Source organism: Falco biarmicus, chromosome 4, assembly GCF_023638135.1.
Source record: "Falco biarmicus isolate bFalBia1 chromosome 4, bFalBia1.pri, whole genome shotgun sequence".
NCBI lineage: Eukaryota > Metazoa > Chordata > Aves > Falconiformes > Falconidae > Falco > Falco biarmicus.
Genome location: NC_079291.1, coordinates 19,751,288 through 19,769,685, shown reverse-complemented (window position 1 = coordinate 19,769,685; position 18,398 = coordinate 19,751,288). Strand labels below are relative to the sequence as shown.

The window sequence follows — 18,398 nt, the reverse complement described above, 5'->3', positions numbered from 1 at the left end:
CAGCACTTCTACTGACCTTTACTTTTTTACTTGAATTGTGATATGTATAGTAAATTAACACTGCATATCAATTATATCTGGTATAGTGTTTGTCTTCAAATGTTATTAGAAGAATATAAAATAGCAACTAAGTTTTTTATTTTAGACAAGCTTAAACCCTGAAGTTTGTGGTCAGAATCTGTCTAAAAGATAGTTTTTTCACTACCATCAGTATAACCAGAAGTACCTGAAATTTAATACTATTACAAAATATCTAAGATTTCTGTGTTAGTAAGGGCATTCACTTGACAATTAAATGTCCTTTACTTTCAATCTTATCATATATCATGCAATATCTAGAACTTTTCAAAACAGTAGAATAGCAACATGGCAAAAATCTAAACATAGTTACTGTTGTAATTTTTTTGTGACCTAAATTATTTTATGCATAATTTTAGTTTTTTGGATTTTGCCCCCCTGGTTTTATCTATATCTTTCTAAGAAAGAAAAGATGAAAAATAGGAAGCCTTAAACAAAGTACAAACGTGTTCTACCACTGTACCTTTAAAAAAAGTTTTTCAAGATGATATTTGTAATCTCTTTGTCTTCAGGTTTCAGGTACCAGGGAGTTCTATTGAAACTAGATATTGCAAGTTAAGGTTCTGGAAACAGGGCAGACTGCTGTGGATTTCTTCTGTAGTGCGCTGCTGTATGCATATTCATAGGAGACTGTGGAAAGTGTGGTGAAGATTCTCTATACTCAGACTTACAGGGTTGTATTCATGATAATGGTGTAAAATAGAAATAGAACTGAACAGTTAGCTAATGTTAAGTGTTGAGAGGGTTTTCAGTATACCTTTGAATACTGAATTTGAACATATGTGATTTTGAGGTAACAGATGTAGAATTACTGTTGTCACTTGGACAACTGGATTATAAAGCATTATTTTCTTGCAAGCCAAATAAAAATGTCACTAGTTATTTTCTAGTAGCCAATAACTGTACTTTAAGATAACTATTCCTGAGAGACTGTGGTGGCAACCAGTGGGCTACCACCTTTTACTAGTTATCAGTGTTTGTACAAGCTTCTCAGAGTACTTTTACTGGTTACTCATAATTTTATACAGCTGGCTAACTCATGTTTTTCTAGACTCTATCAACAGTGTGATAATAATGTCAGCAGCTGTTGGGAAGTGGAAGCTGGGTATCATTAACATGGATGGCATACCAGTGCAAAACATCTTAAGTTTCTCTAATGGTTTCTACTGTTTGCTGATCAGGACTACGTAATAGGATTAAATCCTGTGACATTTCACAGCCTAGAGGAACAGATATCTACCATAGTGCCTTGAAGTAGATCAGAGATGAAAGATAGAATGCCTTTTTTGAATGACTTATCTGAATGATTCTTCTCTTGACATCGTCTAGTACAATCCCACTTCCCAGACAGGTTGAGCTAGAAGTTGCCCAGGATTGTGTTCAGTGTTGTTTTCAATATGTCTATGGAAGAACACTCCGCAACCATTCTGAACAATGGGTTCCAGTGTTTGATGACCTTCACAGTAAAAAAAAAAAATATCTTTTTTTATGTTCAGATAAATTTCATATAAGTTTGTTCCTGTTGACCTTTGTCCTGTGACTGGGTGCCATAGAGAAGAGTCCATCTCCCCCTTATTTGTTCTGTCTCATTAGGTATTTATGCATATTGGTGAGATTCCCCCTGAGCCATGTCTTCCCCAGGCTGAACAGCCCTACCTCTCTAGCTTCTCATCTGAAAGATGCACCAGTTTCTTAATAATCTTTGTGGCCCTTGCTGCAGAACGTCCCTAGATTTTATTTTTTTTTTTTGTACTGGGGAGCTCAGAACTGGATCCAGTACTCTGGATGTGACCTCATCAATGCTTAGGGGAAGGATTTCTTCCTTTAGCTTCCTAGTGACACTTTCCTGATGCAGCCTGGGATATGGTATATTTCATCCAGGAGGACCCCATGTCTTTCTCTGCAGAGCTGTTTTACATCTGGTTGGCTCCCAGTGTGTACTGATGCCTGGGGTTATTCCTTCCTTGGGCAGGACTTTGCATTTCCCTTTGAACTTCATGACATTCCTGTCTGCCTACTTCTTCAGGCTGTTGAGACCCCTCTGAATGGCAGCACATCTCCTGACCCTGGCAGTTTAATCAGTCATCAGTCCACCTCATTGTCCACTTAGGTAGCCTGGACTTCATCAACTTATGTATGGGGATGCTATGGGAGGCAGCACCTAAAGTCAAGGTAAAGGGCATCGACTGCCATCCACAAAGCCAGTCATTTCTTTGTAGAAAGCAGTTAGGTTGGTTAAGTGTGTGACTACCTTTGTAGATCCATGCTGACTACTTCTGACTAACTTCTTGTCCTTCACGTGTCTGGAAATGGTTCCCATGAACTTTAGCTCCTTCACTACCTTCCCAGGGTCTGAGATGAGGTTGACTTGCCTGTTCCCTGGATCTTCCTTATTGCCTTTCTTGAAGATAGTGATGTTTGCTTTCTTCTAGTCTTTAGGAACTTCTTCTGATTGCTTCTGAACCTCCTAGATTTCTTGTGCCCTGCTGTTGTCCTTTTTACAGATATCAGGGTGGTTCAAGTCCCCCATGAGGACCAGAGTCACCAAATATTAGGCTTCTGCCAGTTGTCTGAAGAGTGCCTTGTCTACATCTTCCTGATAAGGTGACTTGTGGCAGACCCTCACATTGGTCTTCTCAATAATCCTGACTCATAAGCTCTTGACCGGCTCATCACCTGTCCCCAGGCAGAACTCTGTGTGTTTAGGTGCTCCCTTGCTAAAAAGGGCAACTCCTCATCACCATCCTGCCCTGCCCTTCCTAAAGGGCCTAGATGCATTCATCTTAGCGTTCCAGTCCTGTAAGCTAGCCCACTATGTGTGATCCCGATGAGGTCATAATTTTGTAACTGCACACAGACTTTCAGTTCTTCCCATTTTTCCCCATACTATGTGCATTACTGTACAGGCGTTTCAGGGAGGCACTCAAAAAGGCCATGAGAGCTTTCTCCACAAGCCTGCTGTTCCATGAGCACTTCCTTACTTGGATTCCTGTGCTTGAAATGATTCCACTTCAGCCCTGTTTTGTTGGTTGCTATGTCCCTTTGGTTCACGTTGTCGCAGCACCTTTTGCTTGCTTATCCCATTTACCACTTCCTCACTTGATTGTTGTAAAATCTCTCCCTCCCCTGTAATTCCTAGTTTAAAGTTAGTCTTACTGAGTTGGCAAGCCTGTTGGCAAAGACACTTTTGCTGGATTTAGTCAGAGGATCCTGTCTCTTCCAAACAGCTGCCTGTCCTCAAAGAGGGTCACATGGTCATAAACCAAACCCCTGCTGCACATACCTGCTGTGCAACCAGTTGTTGGCTCACACGATACACCCAGTCTTCCTCATGCCTTTCCCCTTCCTCAACAGGATCAAGGAGGAAAACCACCTGGGCCCTCATGGCCTTAAGCATCACCCACAGGGTCATGTCATACTTGATACTTTCCAGGTCACTCCTGGCAGGTGCAAAGTTAGTATGGAGTTATTTACGTGGGGTAATGATTCACTTATCTGAAACATTTTTAAAATTACAAATTTGGGACAGAGTTCTCCTATCAGCTTAACAGCCATCGGATAAGTAGCAGACCTGGCTTGGGAGTGGGGAGGAACTGTGTGACCTGAGCAAGGGGAGCTGGAGGCCCACAGGGAAGAAGGTGAGCAGTATTGCTCCTGCCAGCAGTAGCAAGGCATTGAATTGGTTTTGCTCATTTGTCTACTCACAACCTTAGTTTGCTTCAAGTGATACTCTTCGAACTTATAGTTGCTACAATTCTTTTCTGCATACATTGTTTTTTCTTTTTTTTAATTTACAGTAGTATTAGTTGATAGTGTAGGATGGTCAGAATTTTAGGAACGTCAATATTAAAAATTTCAAATTTGCACGTTCATCTCTGTTTTTTAAATTGAAACATATAAGGTGCTTATCTATAGATCACTCACTAATGTCTGAATCGTGTGTTAGTAAAGTCATTGCAGTGTTCTTGGCTAGTACTTCAGAGATTCAGTATAAGCAGCAAACCAAATGTTCATTCTGAATATGATCAGTAGTTGCTGTAACCTCTAGATACCACATATTTCAGGTACAGGATGTCAGCTACAAGTTATGAATAACTCAGTCCTGGAATCTTTCCTGTGAAGAATATTTAAGAGGGTGCATGATTATTAAAGGCCTAATAAAGCTGCTTTATTCAAATAATTTCAGAGGAAATTATGCACATTTAAAAGGTGTGTATATATATGCATATCTAATGTGTTTGTGTATTGTAGAATGTTTTTAATTTTATAAACAATAAATTCTAAGACTGAACAGAAGCCCTAGACCCTGCTTTATAATTTAGAAAGTCTGTATAGAAAATCCTAGGAAAATTATAGTTCTCAAAGAATTTGTCTGTTTAGAAAATGCTTTTGGAGATCTATGTCAAACCCATAATTCTCTCAAATTATTGCATTTAGTCACAGGAAACATTTCTTCATTGACTTTTGCAGTCAAGACAGGTAAAAAGTTTACACTTCCTAGCAGGTTGCATGAATTTATTAAATCTGCACATAGAAGAGGAAACATTTAAAATGTTTCAAGTTTCTAATCTAGTGGTATAAACTTCAGAACATTATAGATTAAACTTTTGAGACTTAAAGCATTGTTGTGGTTTACCCCAGCTGGCAACTCGGCACAGCACAGCTGCTCATTCACCCCCCTTCAGTGGGATGGGGGAGGGAACCGGAAGGGTAAAAGAGAGAAAATTCATGGGATGAGATAAAGAACTTAATAGGTAAAGCAAAAGCTGTGTGTCCAAAAAAAGCACAGTGAGGAATTAATTCACTGCTTCCCATGGGCAGGCAGGTGTTTAGCCATCCCCAGGAAACCTGGGCTCCATCATGCATAATGGTTACTTGGAAAGACAAATGCTGTAACTCTGAATATCCCCCCTTCCTCCTTACCTCCAGCTTTATATGCTGAGCAAGTCATCATGATGGCATGTAATGAGGTGCCTCCAGCATGGCCTCATGCACAGCCACTGATGCTTCAAGATGTACCTGCTGCAGCAGGGACTTACTTATCTACAGCCACAGGTGCTTTGAAGTGTACCTTCTCCAGCGTGGGCTTATCCTTGGGCCACAGTCCCTTCAGAGGCATACCTGCTGCAGTGCAGACATAACCATGGCCACAGACACTTTGAGGCGTACCTGCTGCACCATGGACTTACTCATGGCCACAGGGACTTTGGAGTGTCCTGCTCCTGCATGAACTCATCCACAGGTCAAAGTCCCTTTGACTTGAATTCACACTGGAGTTCCAGCCTGTCCAGCACAGCAGCACAGAAACAGTGGCCAATCCCTGGCTGTCTGCCAGCCCAGGCACATCGCCGTTGCTGTTATCAGAATGCTCCTGGGCACAGCACAGTGAGATGATAAGCAGTGCAGCAAACAGCCACTAACAAGTACAAGGGTGTAACACAGTGAGGCAAGCCCATGCCCATGGCAAGCACAGAAGTGTGTCAATTAATAGCTGAACAGCAAAACCAGCTATAAATTTGATCTAGCATGTTCCGTTCCAATCTGTTATCTCTAACCCTTTGAGTTCCATGTTGAGTACCAAAAAGGACCGTTAGTGGTTTCACCCGGCAGGCAGCTAAATACCATACAGCCATTTGCTGCTCCCCCCTCCACAGTGGTACGGAGGAGAGAATCGGAAGAAAAAAATAAAATCTATGGGTTGAGATGAAGAGTTTAAAAGGACAGAAAGTGATGGGATAATAATAATAACAAGAACAACATCAATGAGAAAAGAATTAGTATAGACAAAAGAAGTGATGCGCAATGCAGTTGCTCGCCACCTGCTGACCAGTGTCCAGGCAGTTCCCAAGCAATGGCCCCCAGCCGGCTTTCCCCCTAGTTTATATACTGAGCATGATGTCATATGGTATGGAATATCCCTTTGGCCACTTTGGGTCAGCTATCCTGGCTGTGTCTCTTCACTTCAAATGTCCCCCACTTCCTCCTCCTCCCAGCTTTATGTGCTGAACTTCACAAAAAAATAACTTTCCTTGGGGCTTCCACCAGCTTCTCCAGGACTGGTTGCATCACTGCACTGAGTGCCTTGTGGCACCCATCTCCACCACTCTGGATTTGGGGATCTGAACCCAATTCCCTTTTGATCAGCTGACAAACTAGAACAATCATCAAATTGTATTTGCCAGTGACAAGTGGTTACTAGTTTAATGAGCTGCTATAAAGATGATCTATTTAAATTTTCTCACTTGCAGTAGTAGTAAAAACCCAAAGATATGTTGGTTTGACTTCAGTATCACGCAAAATCTCAGTCTGGCCACTTTTGAACAGTACTTTAATGATTTCCACATTGAATTGCTTTTCTATAACATGGTAGTTTATAAGTACAGATTCTGACATTTTTTAGTTTAGGAAGATGAGTTTTTCTTGTTCCTCAGTGAAGTTTCTATTTGAAGCCACCCAGGATTCTTGATTAGTGGGGTACTTCTCTCATGTTTAGTAAAGAATAAGAGATTTGCCTAATGTTGAATAAAATTATTTTCTATATTTTATTTAATTAGTCATTTGGAAATGCTATTACTACCTTGCTAAAGCAAAATATAAGTGATATTATCAGTTAATGTTAACCTTCAAAATGTATGCACTTCAGGAGTTTTCAAACACACAAACCCAACAAAATTCCACTAAATAAGAATGACCTATAAGGCTTTCAGAAAAGGCATATGTAGGACATAAGGGAAGAAACAGGTGTTGTGATTATATGCTTGAAATACCATCAGTGTTCCTGAAATTACACTGTTGAAATTGTTTTGTAGTTTTGTTTATGTAATCATTGATGTGAGGGCTTGAAGTATTTGGACTTTTTCAGCAGAGACTGAAAGATTCAGCTTTGCCTCTACCAGATGCACAGCATGAATTACACTGTCAAATGTCCTTCCTGTCAAATGGTTGATCTTTGCAATAGGGTTTGTAGTAGTAAACACTTACATGTACTGAATTATAGAAGTATGGGAGACCTTGATTTTTAGAAAATGGGAAAATCTGAAGAAGGGATGGAGGAGGACAAGCAGAAGGGACCCAGCTGCTTTACTTGCTTTTTGTTTTTTCTGTTCTTAGTTTAAGCCAGGGGTCCTCAAACTACTGCCTGCAGGCCGGATACAGCCCCCCAGGGTCCTCAATCCAGCCCCCGGTATTTACAAACACACCCCACCCCCCCACCCACCCCCCCCCTGCCGGGGGTTGTAGGGGAAACCAAGCAGCCTGTGATGGCTGCCTGCCACTTCATCCGCGTGCTGGCCCCCTGTTTAAAAAGTTTGAGGACCCCTGGCCTAAACTAAATTTTTCTCCTTTTTAATCACAAGGACAAGTAACATGATGTACTGCTGACCTATTACACTGCTATTTATTTTTAAGTGTCTATGAAGAATCATAGTGGAGATGAGCAATGTTTTGCACTGTACATCATATTTGTTGCTTTTTCAGATACTGAATATCTGTTTGACCTTTGTTACCTTTATCTAAGTGTAAGAAAGAAGTTTTAGTCTATTTTTGGTTTGCTTTGCCTTCCTGTATTAAAAAATGATTCTTAAAGGATTAAGGAATGGAGCTTAGTGAATAGACAAATTTGTTTGGGTCCTCCATACATAAATTCCTGAAAGACAATGGAGTATTTTGATGGAGGTGAATAGACATTTTGAATTACAAGTATTTCATGTTGTGCTTGCAAGATAGGGGCTTATCTCTGAATTCAAGCAAGATGCTTCTGTCAGCTTCAGAAGGTTTTAGTATTCCTGGTATAGCTCTCTTTGAATGTATGAAAAACATTTGTTTGAACTGTTACCCTTGCATATGAAATGCAAAGTGCATAATCAGCTTCTGATCTCAGAAGTCTTCCAAATGAGACTTTGAATTTAGATTGGTGTATTTGAGGCATGACAAGTCATGTCTGGAGGCTGCTGAATAATGGACAAAGCTTGAATTAATTTGCTCCAAGCTTATTTTTTTTAGTCTTGTTGGTAACATGGAGTAGGTCTGTTTTGTTTTTTGTTTCCTTGAAGACAGAAAATGTGAATGTAAAACTTGGAAAAATTACTGTTGTATTATTTTCACAATACATATTTGTAGGGCTTTGTTATGTTGCTTAAGTGGGCTTGAAAGAGTAGAATAGGTTATTTTTAAACCACAGTTCTTATGACTGCTTGCAGGGTATGGAGGCATTTAAGAACCAGGATAATTTGGGGTTTCAGGAGTATTGAAACATGTCTTTAAACTGAAATTGTAAAAGTTATATCTTTTGGAATTTTGGTTTGAAATAAAATATCTAACATTTTGTTTGCTCTTAATATATTCTGAATGTTTTTCCCCCAAAAATCTAGGCTGTTTATTTTAGTAAGCTTTTATTGAGTTTAGGATATTTAATGTTCTTCCTCACAGCACTCATGTAAATTAAATTAATCTTATTTATATTTTTGTTAGGATTACTTATGAGTACAATTCTGATTTGCTAACAATTTCAGGATTAAAACTATATAAATATCATTACTTTGTTTCCTTTGTATTTCTTTCTTTTGCTTTCCTTAGGTCGAGATTTGATATGCATACAGTCCATGGATGGGATGCTCATGCTGTTTGAACAGGAAAGCTATGCTTTTGGCCGTTTTTTACCTGGTTTTCTTCTGCCTGGTCCCTTGACTTACAGCTCTCGGACAGATTCTTTCATTACAGTGTCTTCTTGTCGACAGGTTGAGAGTTACAAGTATGTATTCACATTCAGTAATTATAGCATATTTTGGTGCTGTCATTTAGTATGTAAACAAATTAAAAGTGATCATGTCTTATTTTTATTGCCTTTACCAATATTGTATCCAGAAGCAGGTGATAGGTAGCTGCAGGAAAGAAGAAAAATAAAATATTGTATGTTGTTGAATGATTACTGTCTCTGTACGGTCACATAAGAAAGCAAACTCTGTGTCCTGAGGACTTTACGGTCCTATTTTATTTGTATAAATGTGTTAAGTTTACTAGTTTATCAAGATGTACCATGTTGACCTGCAAATGCTAGGTTTTTTCCAGCTTCAGTTCAGTCTAGTCTGTCCTTTCAGTGTTGTCTGTGCTATACTGCTTGAGCGAAATCTTCCTTCCAGTTGTTTCAATGGGATTTTTATTTTGATGCGAAGAGGTGTTAATCTGATGAATCTACTCAGTTTTCAGAAGAGATTAGAGCCAGGGCTTTGGCCTGGTTATAGGATCCTCTCAAAGACATGAGCACTGGGGGGGGAGAGATGGAATCCACCTGATAAAATGGCAGAGGGGGACTGTTAATCTTGTTGACTGCTAAACTGAGGGATAGGTGCTAAATCCAGCATGTAAGTGTTGATATAGGGTGTAAAGGTCAAGTGCACAAAGGGGGATGCTTTCATAGTACCTCAGATGAAGTGGAATGAGTCAGGGCCCATATTAAGTGCATATTTACAAACACCTACAGCCTTGACAACAAAGAGGAAGAGCTAGAAGTTGTGTGTGCACTTAGAGATGTGACAGGGTAGCTTGCATGACCAAGGTGCTGTAATTGATGACTCCAGACTCTTCAGGAAGAAAAGACATAAAGGGGAGGATTTGTGTTCACCATGTAGGAGCAGCTTGAATACTGAACCACCATGTTGAGAGTTTATCAAGATTCCATCTGTTCAGAATCAGATGGATGCTTGAGGAAGGGGATGTTGCGGTGGATGTCTGTATGAAGCCACCTTTAAACAAGAAGTCCTGATTGCAGGCCCTTGTTCTCATGGAGGGATAATGTCTGCTGGGAGGGCAACGTAATGGACTTGAGCAATGTGGAAGGTTTCTGAGGTGTATTAGGAAAAACTTTTTTGATGTAGGTGCTAGACAGCCTGGGTAAGGAAGGTGCCTAGAGCTCAGCAAGAAATTTTGAGGAGTAATAGCATCTGCTGTTGAGTGTTGCAGACACTGGCTGCAGTGACTGTGAAATTATGTAGATTAAGATGCTAAACGAAGTGAAGAAGATAAGCAGTGGACTAAAGCCTGTAGATTTCAAGAGAACAGACTTGGGCTTGTTCAAGGAACTGGTAGGCAGGATCCTGTGAGAGGCTGCCTTGAAGGGCAAAAGGGCTCCGGAGAGCTGGTGAATCTTCATGGATAACATTCTCAAAGACCAAGAATGATCCATTTCTGTATTCAGGAAAATAAGAAGTAGCAGAAAGCAGCTTGACTGAATAGGTAGCTTCTGACTGAGTTCAAATGGAAAAAAAGAAACGTGTGAGATGGAAGTTAACATGGACTAAGGAGGAATATAAAACATCATGTGGGCATGCAGGTGATAGGATTGAGAAGGTATAAGCTTGGTTAAAACTTCTACTGGCAGAGGATCTGAAGAACAAGGACTTCCACAGGTACCTCAGGTGTAAAAGGTGTATCCAGGAAATTGACCCATTACTGAACACTGGGAAACTTTAACCAAGGTCTGAAAAGACCAAGGAACTTAATACTTGTTTTGCTTCATCCTTTCTCCATTAAAACTGACAAGGTCTGCTCTTTGGCTTTTTGAATCTCTGTGCCTAGCAGTAAATTGGGGTGGGGGTGTTGTGGTGTTTGGGACAGAACTACTGCCTGTGGCAAAAAAAAAAGAATCGAAAAATGGATGAAAAGTGGCAGAGCTGTCAGGCTTACAGAGTAGTAGTTGTCCACAGTTCAAACTAGCAGCCATAGATAAGTGTGGTTTCTCAGGAGCTGATACTGGAGCCAGTATTTCTGTAACATCTTAATCCTAGACAACAGGGCAGAATTTATCTCCTGAAATTCAAGGGTGATGCCAAATTGTAGGAAGTGGCTACATTCAGAGGAATCTCATCAAGCTGGAGGAATGGGCTGGCAAGTACCTTAAGGATTTTTTCAGAGATAATCATATTAAATGAAATAATAATGCCACATTTTATACACCATGCCTTGGCAATCTACTCTGGGAAACATTAATCTGACGCAATGCTTTGTCACGCTACACTATCACTGAATTTCTCAAGCAATACCCTTTTTTTTTATTATGCTGCTTAACCTTGATCAAATGGTTTTTAGATTCTGCATATTGCACGAGTGGATTATAGACGTGTATTTTTTTTCTTGATACAGGAGAAGATGTATGTGTTGCAAGTAAAAGGAATTTAATAGAAAATTCATATTTCCCCTAAGAAATAAATTAGAATATAGTTTATTAATATTGGTAAGGAATAAAGAAGTATTTTTTCTTTAAAATGAATATCTAATGTGTTTTTAATATGTTTAGATTCTTGACTTTTACAACAGATTTGACTAAATTTTTTCCGCAGTCTGTCACTGATTCCCAAGTGTGCTGTCTTTATTGTAGAAAGGGGTAGTTTTTTAAAAGAGTTCTTCACTTGCTTATTGGCAGCAAGTGTTAAGACACTGTAGTACTAATCTCTAGTGTGTGTCTGAACTATTAGGACATTAGAATAAGTTAAATAATCCTTCTAAAGTAAAGGAAATAGACATGCTAAGGAGAGAAGTTATTTTTATAGCGTTAAACATTTTTTTCTTGTTATAGTACATGAAAAATATAGCAGTCCTATTTAGTTTCTGTAGCAGAACAGATTGCCAATTTTCAAATTATCTGTCTTCCTATAGCTCATACAGACCAATGCCTTCGTTTGAAAGCAGTATTTCCTGTGCAATTCTGAATTCTTTCAAGATTGAAAAGCAAAATGCCTCTTATTTAAATGATTGTATACTTGATGTGATAGGTGAATTGAAAGTGTGTGTTTTTCATCTGTGGCTTGAGTTTTTTTGTGATGAAAGGCTTGTACGCTGGTAGTTGGTACCTAAACAGCAACATATATTGCTATTCAACGGGAGTTTAGTTTGAAAACTGTGTATCAGTCCCTGATTAGTTAATAAAATGATAATGTGCTGGACAAGACTATCAATAAAATATGGTAAAAAGACAAAAATTTATTAGGTCAGATTCTGCAACTTTTTAATAAATGTGTTAAACTGAAAAAGGGAAGTAGATATGTTCATATAGAGGATATTTAAAGACATAATAATTTTACTAGAAGCAGCTTAATTAGTATTCTTAATTAGGTTATAGCATTCACCATAAGCAATTAAATGTCTTACTCCAAATACATAGTTTACTTCTCAAGTTAAATAATTTTTAGAAACTAAAATCCTTCAGTAGCAATCACCACAATGTGAGGTGAGGACTGCTGGTGTCATAATTTTAAATCTGTAACTTTGACATTATACAAACCCACATACTTTTATTTGTTAGACTTGAGTTGGAAGATTCAGAGTTGTGTTGGTTTGAGCTTAGCAGCTGATGACACCTCATGACTTCCAGAATTGAATGCTATCTTTTGGATAAGGTTTTTGGATTTATTTGTTGTTTGTTTCATTTTTGTAGGAAACATCAGTATTTTACATGTTACCTAGTGTGAATACATGAAAACAGGGTAGTTTGGTAAGTTAGGACACCAGCACAAATTCAGAAAAGAAATAGTTAGAGGAGTCAATGAGGACACAGGTGGAACTTTGATGATTGCATAGGTGTAAATGGGGACGGATGGACATGCAGAGCTTTTATGGCAGTTGACATCTTTTGTTCTAATGTCTTCATTACAAATTTTTCTTAGTATGGTTGGTTGGCAATTACAAAATAATAAAAAACCCCTCAAACCTACAAACCTCCCATCTTTTGCTAGATAAGCCACCTACTGGTGCCAGTTTACTGTTATCTCTTGGATTGGAAACACTTAACAGATGTGCTTGTAAGTGTAACTATTTGATATAGCAAATTGTATTTTAGGGTGGTTTAGGAGTTTTTTTTAAAGCTTAATAAGAGAAAAAAGGTTTATTTTTTTATTGGAATCCTAATTTCATAATTTGAAAATATATTGGTTTTTTGATTCTTTGTGATCTAGATTTCTATCTTCTAATATATTTAGCTGTTGACTTTGTTTTAACACCAGATAAAATCTGAATATAAATGTTTGTTTTAATTTCTACCTTTACATTTTGCTGTTACCCTACAGTGATATTTATCTTAAAAATCTTTGCTGATGATAGATGTGTGGCAGCAGACTTTCTAATAGTTTTTTTTCTGTGTATGTATACTCATACTATGATAATTATATTTTTCACTTAATGTAAGAGTATTAACTACAAATATAATACTTTATTTTTAAAAGTTTTTAAACTTCCTGTAACAGATACCAAGTGCTGGCATTTGCGACAGATGCTGATGAAAGACAAGAAACAGAACAGCAAAAACTTAGTTCTGGAAAAAGACTTGCGGTAAAACCTGTTTGTTTTACATAACATGTATGGTACGCTGGATACATGTTAGAAAGACCAACGCTAAGTTAAGAGTGGAAACATTGTCTGCTGACAAAGGACCTGATCCAATTGCCATCAAACACAATGGAAAGACTCCAGTAGATTTCTATTAAGATTTTTTTGGGCCTCGGTTGTTTAAGTTTGGGCCTTAAAACTCACTTTTTTTCTAAGGAGAAAAAACACCCCAACACCTGTGTACTGGAAATAACCATTTCTAAGGCAGTCTTCGTACTACAGAAACTGTAGTAAAATAGATAAATAGGTACATCTGAAATGCTCGTGTTTTTAATTTAAGTATATTTGTGACTTTGTACCGGACTCACAAAATTAACCTCATTGTAACTGGGAAATCCTTTGCACTTAGAGAAAACTCACCAGTGAAAAATGTTTCCATAAACAGTCAGTATCTTGGACTCCTTTTGTCAGAAATGTGTGGATTTAATGGTCTTCAGGAGGTGTCTGTGACTGAGTTGTGTAATATTTCAGCTGCCTCCTATTAAGAGCAAGAGCATTTCATTCTCTGTGGTTCTGCAGCAGAACTGCTTGTCTGCTAAATATGCTGTGTAAAATGCTAGATTCAGCATATTTCAGGTATGACAGTAAAAGACTGGGAGAGCATCTTGCTTCCATTGGCTAATTGTAGAATTTCTCAAACTGTAAGTCAGAATCCTACATCTTGAATTAGGAGAAGACATAGTTTTTAATAAGAACTTTGGAAGCTTCATCAGATATGCTGCAAATTAAATACATTTTTAAAATCTAAAATGAGAAGCATACATGAAGACAAATTTAATAAGCCTGGGGTTTTTTCCCTTTGAATTTTAAGATGGCACTTCCAGCTTCAGATATCAGATATGCTAGTATGTTTACTAATGTGTTCTATGTTCTTTAATCAAAATGATAGTTGCTGTTCATATAGGAAGTGCTGATGGTTGACCTCTGATATTTTTTAACTTCAGAAATTCTGGATTTCTGTTTAACCAGCTTGGCAGAAGTCAAAAACAATTTTTACATGTGTGAATTTGTTGAAATTTCTCAGAGGACCTGAAGTAAGAAAATTATGAAATGTATCAGTAAGCAGTAGTATCGTTTAAAGATGTAAAGTTACAGGCAAGGCAGGGTTTGTAAGTAGTTGTTTATTAAATCAATGTATATGGTTGGAAAAGTAGACAAGCTATGATATACACAAACATTCTTCAGACTGAAGGGTGTACATTAGTGACTACAAGCATGAATATTGGCTTACACACCTAAAACTTTGTCTATTTTTCCATTTACATGCATTTGTAGAATAATTTGTCACCTTTTGCTGTCTAACCTTGCCCTTAATAACTAAGGGCGCGTACAGAAGCAGATTTAAATTATTCTAATACTCTGTTCTTGGATTTAATTGTTAAAGTATAAAGCATTTTCATTTTGCATGGGATATGTATTTAAAAATTTAAATATACTTAAGTGAACTGCATAGCCGTCAATTCATGACTATTTTAAAAAGAGGATTTTTTTCTGCTTTACTTACAATAAGGAAAGTTACTGTCTTCAAAATAAGAGGATGTCTCCTTCAAAAAAAGACCTTGATTTTGCTTTATCTACGTTAATGATATTCATTTAACTTATGAGTTCTGAACTTTCTCTAAGTTTTGTCTCTAATATGCAGCTGTCAACTGATCTCTGGAACACATTTTTTCTTCTGAAGGTGGATTGGGTATTAAACATCGGAGAGCAAGCACTGGATATATGCGTTGTCTCCTTTAATCAGGCAGTTTCTTCTGTTTTTGTGCTTGGTGAGAGAAACTTCTTTTGCCTTAAGGATAATGGGCAAATTCGATTCATGAAAAAGCTTGATTACAACCCGAGTTGCTTCATTCCTTATTGTTCAGGTTTGTAAAAGGAAAATTCAACTTTAACTTTAGCTTGGTTACTTTTACAGCTAAGATTTCTCTTTTCCCCTGACCGAATAAATTTATTTCTCTGAATAAGCTGTTGATTTGTAGAAAATCTGTGGAATCAGAGCTCTCTTTTTGGATGAGGCAGGTTTATTTTCACATGTTATTTAGGGTGAAGTGTCATGATTTTAAAAGTCTAAATAGATATTTTCTCATTACCAAATAGAGCTACAAATGGAAGAATGAGAGGTTTTGGAAGAGTAAAATAATGTTTGAGGATGTTTTGTTATTTATGGATAGTTAAAAAAATCAAATTCTACTGCTAGGAGATGAAACTAACAATACATTGTGTGGAAGCAACTTGGTTGGAGGCTACTATAGAACTACAGACTCTTAATACCTCTTCTTCATTAAAGTTTCAAAATCTATCTGATAAATTTTTGACACCATGTCTTATTTTAGACTTAAAATCTAATTTTAGAATTTATAAATATGATCTTAACAGTCTTCATACTTTATACTTTTCAATTAAGTTATTCTATAAATAAACCTTATAAATGCATACACCTTTAAACAGTATTCACAGGTCAATGAATTAATGAAGAGTGTAAGTAGCTGATATTTACCCTATCATATGTCATATGATAGATATGTATATCTATCCTAGCATGGCAACATGGCAATTAATGAGTCTTTGCTTGTCATGTTTTAAATTACCAAACATGGCTGGCTAAAACCTTGGGAAGTTGTGGCATGTGTTGTATAGTATGCAACTGAAATTGGTACCTATAATTAATCACATATGTCCTTGGTTATTGTCAGTGTAACTTTCATAACTTTTGACACTTTAATTATATTAAATTAATTTATAACAAGTAATGGCTTAAAAGGAAAAGAAAAAAAACATGTAATGATATAAGCATCAAAAAAAGTACTGGCTTTTGAAACCCTTTAATCCTAAAGCTGTTTTTATATCTTTAACAGTGAAAGAAGGAACAATAAACACGCTAATTGCAAACCATAGTAAAATGTTGAACGTTTATCAAGATGTTACACTGAAATGGGCCACTCAGCTTCCCTATATTCCTGTATCCATAAAAGTAGCAAATTTACAGTAAGTAACTTGTTAAAGTTTACTTTTTTCAGTTTAATTTCCAGTTGTGAAATTTGCTTCTAGATCCTAACAAACAGTTCTGAGGTATGTAACAAATAAGGTGGCTTGTAAAAGGAAAATTCAAAGTGTTTTTTCTTTGTTTTGTAAAATATTCATTTTATTAATGGACATACTGTTAATTCTAGAAGAATACTAGAATTGCTGTACTGTGCTTTAGATTTTCTGGGTTTTTTTGAGTGAAGGTAACACCTGGGGTCTTGTAGCTCCAGTAGAGTAGTTTCTTCTTTAAAAGAATGAAAAGTGAGGCTTTGCAATCTGGTTAAAATCCTTCCCTGAGACAGGAAAATAGAGAATCTCACTGAAAATCTGTTCTTCATTAAGCATTTAAGAGCATATGAATCCCAGAGATGATTTGTTGGAACAGGTTATTAAACTCTGATGTTAAACTTTGGAAATCAAGGAACTGTTTAAATTGCTGAGGATTGCACTGCAACAGACTGAAACTTTTTGGAAAATATGCATAAGACAGGTGAGGGAAAGAACCGGTTGGCCAGGGGATCAAGTATAGAGAAATTATGATGTATTGATAACTTGTGCTGAGTCTGTCACTGAAACAAGCAAACTACAGAAAAGTTTGGCTAGTGTTTTTACAGTCCATCTTATGCCTGTACTGTGCCACCAGAGCTGTGGTGGGTGCTGGCTGACCAGTGCCTGTGACCACATGGGATGCAGTAGAAGTGTACTTGTCAGGTAGATTATTCCTGATCTCCAGCAGGCTTGTTGCTGTGCCAACATACGCTGGATTGTTGAATACTTGATCATAAGTCATGCTTTTTATCTCACAAGAAACGAAAAAGCAACATCTGACTAACTAGCTCTACTGACTTGCGGGGAGCAATCTGAGGGATGTGTGTGTTTTGTTTGATACTAATGGTTACCTGATTTTTTTTTTTAATAATTTGTAATTTTTTTTTTAGACTCTCTGGCAAGAATTGTACTGGCTTTCATCCAGCAGGTCTTACAAGTAGAATACAATGAATAGTCTCAATGGGCCCGTTAGTGTAAACCAAAATTATGCAGGATATGACAGTACAGATTTACAGTTTGGAAAAAATGTTTTTGTCAGAAAAAAATTGAAAAAAGCATTGATTTTACAACAGCAGTTTGTACTAATATTCATATCTACAGTTATTTATTTGGAAACTCATATTATTGAACCAGCTGTTTCAATAATGCCTCTAAGAAGTTCATGCAGATTCTGCCTGTTCCACGTGAACTTTTAACACGCAGTAGTTTGATCTTGGTGAGAATGTTGACAGCCTCCTAATTTGTCCCAGATCATTTTGCTAGATGGGTTCAGAATTCCCAAGACCTACTAATGTTAGGGTTTGATTTGGGGTTTTGTTCAGTTGGGATTGGAGAGACATCAGTCTGTCTCTCTTTATACAGGTACTGTATACAAACCTTTTTACACAGGTACTGATAGATGAATGAAGGCCTGTGTGTCTAGACCCCGTCGTCTGAAAGGCAGGGAGCAGTCTAGTGCACATGTGTTTCAGAGCTATGCTTCTGTATTTCTATTTAAAAATGTGGTATGCTTGTACCTCTTTCTGACATTAAAAAAAAGGTTAGCTAAACAGCAAAACCCAGTAAAGCTTATAAAGGTACTAATTTGGCTTAAACAAAGCATATGTTATTAAAAAGAATAATAATTGGAAAGGGGATTCTTTGTGGGTCAATGTGATAATGATTTTCTAATACTCCACCCAAGAGAGGCCTCAGTCTTAGTTGGGACCTCTGGGCACTGCTGTAACAAAATAACATTAAGTACCTCAATAAGCATACAGTTGTTAATCCTACACTGCTGAGAGATTGAAGTGCCTTAAATATGTTGTATGTCAATTAATTACTTTCACATCCTTTCCACTTTTATTGCAGTAATACTTAAAAAGTCAACTGAG

At 37.4% G+C, this 18,398-nt stretch overlaps 1 protein-coding gene across 5 annotated transcripts in view; it reads left to right on the top strand.

Moving 5' to 3' along the window:
• Positions 1-18,398, top strand: part of BBS9 (Bardet-Biedl syndrome 9) — a 311,231-nt gene that overhangs the window by 25,455 nt on the left and 267,378 nt on the right. For 2 of the 5 annotated variants that reach the window (XM_056334743.1, XM_056334742.1), the window contains exons 6-9: positions 8,653-8,827; positions 13,311-13,395; positions 15,134-15,317; positions 16,308-16,437. In XM_056334743.1, coding sequence (XP_056190718.1) covers positions 8,653-8,827; positions 13,311-13,395; positions 15,134-15,317; positions 16,308-16,437 — 574 coding nt within the window. Of the gene's footprint in view, positions 1-8,652; positions 8,828-13,310; positions 13,396-15,094; positions 15,318-16,307; positions 16,438-18,398 lie in introns of all 5 variants that reach the window. The other 3 variants (XM_056334740.1, XM_056334744.1, XM_056334745.1) reach the window with 2 other exon arrangements.